General features: G+C 45.1%; 1 protein-coding gene across 1 annotated transcript in view; it reads right to left on the bottom strand.

Moving 5' to 3' along the window:
* Positions 1-248: 248 nt before the first annotated feature.
* SLC7A5 (solute carrier family 7 member 5) overlaps positions 249-5,957 on the bottom strand; it is a 55,270-nt gene continuing 49,561 nt past the window's right edge. The window contains exon 10 of the mRNA XM_019505416.1: positions 249-4,422. Coding sequence (XP_019360961.1) covers positions 4,367-4,422 — 56 coding nt within the window. The 3' untranslated portion in view covers positions 249-4,366. The remainder of the gene's footprint in view (positions 4,423-5,957) is intronic.

Genomic DNA, 5,957 nt, shown 5'->3' with positions numbered 1-5,957 from the left:
AACCCCTACTTGCATCAGAGAATATTGATGGTGCATTTAGTACAGTTACCAATGGGACCACTTAAATTCACAACCACTTATAAAAAAAATATCTATACGCTATTGTACTTGACAGCCATGGTCCCGTCCATGCTACGAATCCTGGAGAAAGCTGTCACTCTGGAAATCACAACTGCAGGCTTCTAGATGGGTTTACAAACGACAGCGCTCATCAGGAGAAAAGACTGTATGGCAACATCAAAGAGCAGTCAGTATTTTACAAGGAACAGTGGTTTTATTTATAAGTGTGTGGGGGCGCAGGGAAGAGAAGATGAGCAGTCCTTTGGCTCATCTCAAGCATAAATCAGGATGACTGATTGTGGAAAACACCCACCCGGTTCTGGGAAAGATGTTGGCACCGACCCACCTTCAGGAACTTGTGCCCCCACACCAATGACACATCTCACCTTGTGTTTCATCAGCAAAGCAGCAAAGACCTTTCACTTGGATATCACTCTCTTCACACCGAGCCTCAGTTTAACAGACCCAGCCTGGGGCTATACTAGCTCATGCTCATGCCTTTGGCTGATAGTCATGAACCTTAGCATTGAGCAACAGATGCTATTCAGGGCCTCAATACCCGTAACAGCAAGTTCATCTCTTTGCAGACATTGCTTTAAGTTTTTTCCCCCCCTTCCCAAATGAAGCTCATTCAACTCCACCCCTCCACCCATTCCCCCCCCCCAAGAAATATCTGTCTGGGCTGCTCGCCTCTGGGTGACGGGAACCGCCTGACATGCCCATCAGAGACAGTAAATCAGGACCCTGAAAGACAAGCTGCATTTTGAAGGTGCTACAGCTTACGAGATCTTCACCTGGGCTCACCAAATTCACCGTCTGCATGGTCCTGTGGTGAGAAGTTTTATCCTATGACAGAATCATTGCCATGGAAACAAAGGTGACATCACAGCGGGGGGCTATGGTTTCATCACAGGACCAGACAGACAGATACAAGACGGACATCTTTAGCAGCTGGTAGAACTAATGAAGAGAAGTTATTAAGAAATGGCAAGCCAGGTCAATGTTTTAACTAAGATTATTTTTGTTGAGGTACTATTCAGTGTGCGTTCCCATTTTTAAATAGATTTTAAAGGCTAAACAAAAGACGATTCATTTTTTCCTCTATTCTTGACCCATGTAAACAAAACGTCCCCCAAACTTTGTCTGGATCCACATCTGTTGGGACCAGCTATCCATTTAGCATAGCTTGGAACGGGTGAGGGAGGAAAATCCCGTTTCCCCCTCCATGCCTCCTCCCATCCCAGCTATTTCTGCAGTAGTCTACACAACACTCAAAACTAAAAACAGCCAGAAGCTATGTCAAGGAATTAAAACCAGGTCCCATATACGACTGGCCCTGAGAACATCAAAAAGAAAATGCAGCACTAGAGGAAGGTGTCTGACAGACCGAGGGGTCTCATATCCACAGGATAAGCACAGCCTATTGATGGCAGGGCAAGCTTCTCCTTGCTACCTAGCCAAAGCGGCTCAACCTGGACTTGGGAAGGATTCGTACTTCAGAGGAAAGGCACAGCCCATGGGATTATCTGTGTACATGCCTGTCCACTAAAAATGGATCTAAGGACCACCATCTGGATGCACATAGGTCCTAAGACAGCCATGGGATGGCTACAACTTTGGGTATGCCTACACCACGCAAGGCAACACTCTTCCTGCTCCATATTGTGCAGGATCAGTGCACCCCCTGGTTCACCAGCAACCCAGGCTGGATGGAAAATAGGGTGCCCTGGAAGTGAGAGGGTAACACGACAAAGGTGCCATCCACTCCCCAAAATATTTTCTAAGAATAAAGCTTTCAGGTTTTCTTCTTAATGAAAATGACAGAGCTGCACATTTTAACTTCTTGGTTTTACTACGACTATTGGCTATTTTCTCCCACCACACCTGCCAGCAGTGTTCGCTGCTGTTTGGAATTGCTACCAACTCCCCCTACTAAATTGCTTCACAAAAGGCCAGTGCATCCTCCGCCTGCTTATTGCTTCTCCTTCCAAAAATCCCCTGTGCTGGCAAAACATCTCAATATAAAACAGACAGCCACTAACTCTACAGGGTCGCTACTTCAAAGCATCTGGGTTTACAAAAAAAAAGCGCCAACAAAACAATACTGCAGGGCAAAAGTTGAATTACCCTTTTTCCTAGTGCAGGGAGTGGCAGGACGAAAGCATAAAGGAGATTCCTGTAAGCAATGGCGTAGCTCTCTTTGTAAGGAAAATATGTTTTGGTTTCAAAGAGAACATTGCCACAAACACAGAGCGTTTGGATGATTGTACTTAAGTACGGAAACCCTGTAGTCTGCTAAGACAGACAGATTTTTGGCTAAGTAAGCTATATGTTTCCTAAGAGAATGACCCTGACTACATGCACACAGCAGGTTGCATTGCCCTCTATGGAGGCATGAGACTATGTTGAAGATGGACTGGAATGGAAATGCCAGCTCCCTGGAGTCACCCAAAAAGCATCCAGGTATTCACATGCAGATCCTAGTTGGGAACCAGCTAAGTGTCATTAGAAAGGATCCAACGCCAGCTGTGTTGAGTCTGGTGTTGCAGTGTTACAGGAAGGAGGAGCATTTTTCCAGCCTGCTGCTTCTACGAATGGTGAAGGAAAAGTAACGTTCACCAGACATATGACAAATGGGTAACAACGGACTCCAGCCATGTGGAGACCCTTGTGTTTCCCTCTGCACCAGACCTACTCATTGCCATGTCCACCACGTGGTCATCAAAAAGATCCAAAGTGAATATTGCCTTAATTTAAAAAACCCATCACGTGATCCATACAGTGACACGCAATCCTCGGCAGTGGCAGGGGGTGAGCTGCGAGCACCCATTTTAAGCATTCCCTTTATGAATGGTTTCAGATCAAACATCAGTTACGATGAATGCTAAACAGGGACACTTGAAAGGATGGCACTGAGCCTGACTGCAGACAGACTTCAGAAAAATGCAGCCTTCCCATGACTCAGGCTTCTGATCATTTTTCAGTAAGCCTTTGGGATTTCTCAGCTTTATTGCATGGAGCCCTGTCCTCAGGACCCACCTTGTTCCCTAATACTAATTTTACAGGGGTAAATGACAGGAGTCCAAAATAAAATGTATCCACAGGCAACAATAGGACTAGTGCAACTACAAAAGTGGCCTAGAATACTGGCCCAATAACAGAGAGAGGGGTAGGATTAAAGGGTAGAAAACCAGGCAACTGAGCATGATCCAGCAATCTCGGCACTAGAATGAAAATCAATATACACGTGCACATACCCTGTCCTCTCCATGATGCTAATTCTGCTCTGCCTAGCCTTTTGCAAATTGCTGCCCAAAGGCCTTTTCTGGCAGACTCCAAAGTGTCCAAGAGAATATATTTTTGTGAGTGTGAGCAGATGCCAAAACAGCTAAAGCCTGTTGAATGATCTTTGCTTTGCAAACATCTCTATAAAGAGATGGTCCATAAAGAGCACCAGCACCTGGAGTCCTCGGGGGAGGGGGGGGGAAATGTATGCCCAGTGATTTACAGTTTAATTAATCACTAAAATGAATGTCTAAAAAATAAAATTTCCATCTGAGTTGGGGCAACAGAGAGATGGGGCAGGGACTCGGCTGAAATCAGTGCAGATCCTCGTTTAAAATCAGTGTCACGCCTATTTTGGTTCATTTGGTTTGTCTGCTGGTGCCTACGTCTTCCAAGAACGTCACCTTGGCAGGCAGGTCAGCGCAGCTCATTGCAGTTCAACAAGCCCGACTTGGAGGACTGTAGCTATGCAGCAGTGTGTAATCCCAGTCCCTTAGGAGGCAGACACATACGGATGGCAACGTTAGGAATTGTTTCCATTACATCAGCAGATGCACTTGCAGTATCTGTGACGAAGAAATTAAGTCGCTAATCTTAAATTATAAAAAAAAAACCAACCCCAAAACTCCCAAAAATAAAGATACTAAATAACAGTGAACAGAACTGAAGTTGAGCCCTCAGTCTCACATGCACACGCACACAAACACACACACAAACACAGAATCTGATGAGATTCACTGTTAGTGAATGAGCTGCAGTCTCTGGAGGTGACCAGCAGAAACTCCTCATCCTGGACTAAAATTGTACCAAGAACTCTTCTCCAACATGCTGCCTGGCCTGGGGGTGGTGATGGGGGAGAAGAAGAGGGGACAGGCAGAGCGAGTGGTGGGGCCTCAGGGACACAGCAGCTCTGCCAAGGTGCTCTAGGTTTCATTGAAGCAGCATCAGATGCCTTTTCTTTTGTGTCGTTCTCAAACAGCATTGTGCGTTTTCTCAAACCGAGTGTCCATGCTGGCTTTGTTTAAGACTGTTGTGGAACCACTTCCATCAGCTTCTGGCACAGGACTGTTGTGGAAACTGGAAGGGAGGAAACACAGACTGGTTTAGACCCAGGTACTAAATTGTGCGTGTTTCAGCTTGGAAACTTGGTCCCGCGTTTCATATTCTTCAGCTCCAAAAGGCCTGTCCTGCCTCTGGAGGACTCTAATCAAAAACCACAATATATAGCTTGACAACAAAACAAAGCTCAGTGCCTATACCAGTCTGTGCACATACACACCTTCTATCCGCAACAGCTGGAGTATAGTAAACAGAGCAATGCCTCCACTAACCAGACCAGGTGACACGTATTTTAACTTTTAACCTCATAGTGATGGCAATCATCAGGCAACTACCATGCATGTGTCATCCAGCACACATGAACATAGCTCAGCCTTAGATTTCTGAACAGTTTGCAGCCAATACTGAGTCAAATAAAAATCACAGGAGCTGCCATACACGTTGTGAGCTAATAGTTTTGCTTCCTCTTCTGAAAAAACGTGCTCCTATACAGATGCATACATTTAGCTTAAAACCCAGCAGCGCTAGTGTAACAGTGTCTAGTGTAAGAGCGAATCTGGATGTACAGAGCACGTTTGTGTGCAACCTCGTGACATCAAACCAGGGTACTGTGGGCACAATGGAGGGGAAGGGACTTAATCAGGAAGCATTTCGTTGACAAACTTGCAAAGGGTGGTTTGTAAGCTGAGAGACTTTACCTGTGAGTTACCCTGACAATACTCTTTGTGTTTCAAAGAGATGTGGACCCCTTGCTACTACACTGAGTCTTTTCATTACCCGAGGCAGTCGCGTGTCAGATCAAATTAATGTGGATTTTAACACACACAGACTAGCAGGGCCAGAATCATTTTAGAAGGATGGAATCAAATTATCTACCATGTATTAATACATATATTGTGTTTCTAATTAGACATTTGTAGGATTCTCATCCTGTGTCCGAGAATAATTTTGATATTCTCCAACAGAAAGCCAGCAGTGGTGGAACATAATTAATATGCTAATTTGCAAAGCAGTCACTGTATAAATGGCTTTTCCAGGAACTGAGCCTGATATTCAGAATTAAAAAAAGAGAGCAAGCATATTAAAGTGCTGTGCACTGTTAAAAGGTCCTATTCTTGCTCAAAAGGCTGGGCGTTTCAGCTTGTCTGCTTTTTCAGGTCAACCCCTTGTATCAGAGCTGGGAGACAGATGGTAGAGCTTAGTTACTTGGACAACACAGCTTGGATGAATAAACAGAGCTTGACTTTCTTCAATCAGTTGTTCACACAAAGATTATGTGGTGCCAAGCTCAGTGCTATCACAGCCCCTCAAAATATGCCATAGTGCATATTTTGCACAGATACCCTAAAAGCAACCCTCACAAGAGAAACCTTCCAGGATGCTTCGCTTTTCCTTAAGCTACTGCCATGCTATAATGGCAAGGAGGGCTTTGCTCCCACTGCCCATGATGCTTATGACCCATCAGGATTCGCTGTGATCTCTGCCGTCAGAAGTAGGCTGATTGCACCCAGATTTTTACAGTGTTACTTCATCTCTCTTCCTGCTTTGCCAGC

Source organism: Gavialis gangeticus, unplaced genomic scaffold (assembly GCF_001723915.1).
Source record: "Gavialis gangeticus isolate Ggan-Ray unplaced genomic scaffold, GavGan_comp1, whole genome shotgun sequence".
Taxonomy (NCBI): Eukaryota; Metazoa; Chordata; order Crocodylia; family Gavialidae; genus Gavialis; species Gavialis gangeticus.
This window is presented reverse-complemented; position numbering and strand designations above follow the sequence as displayed.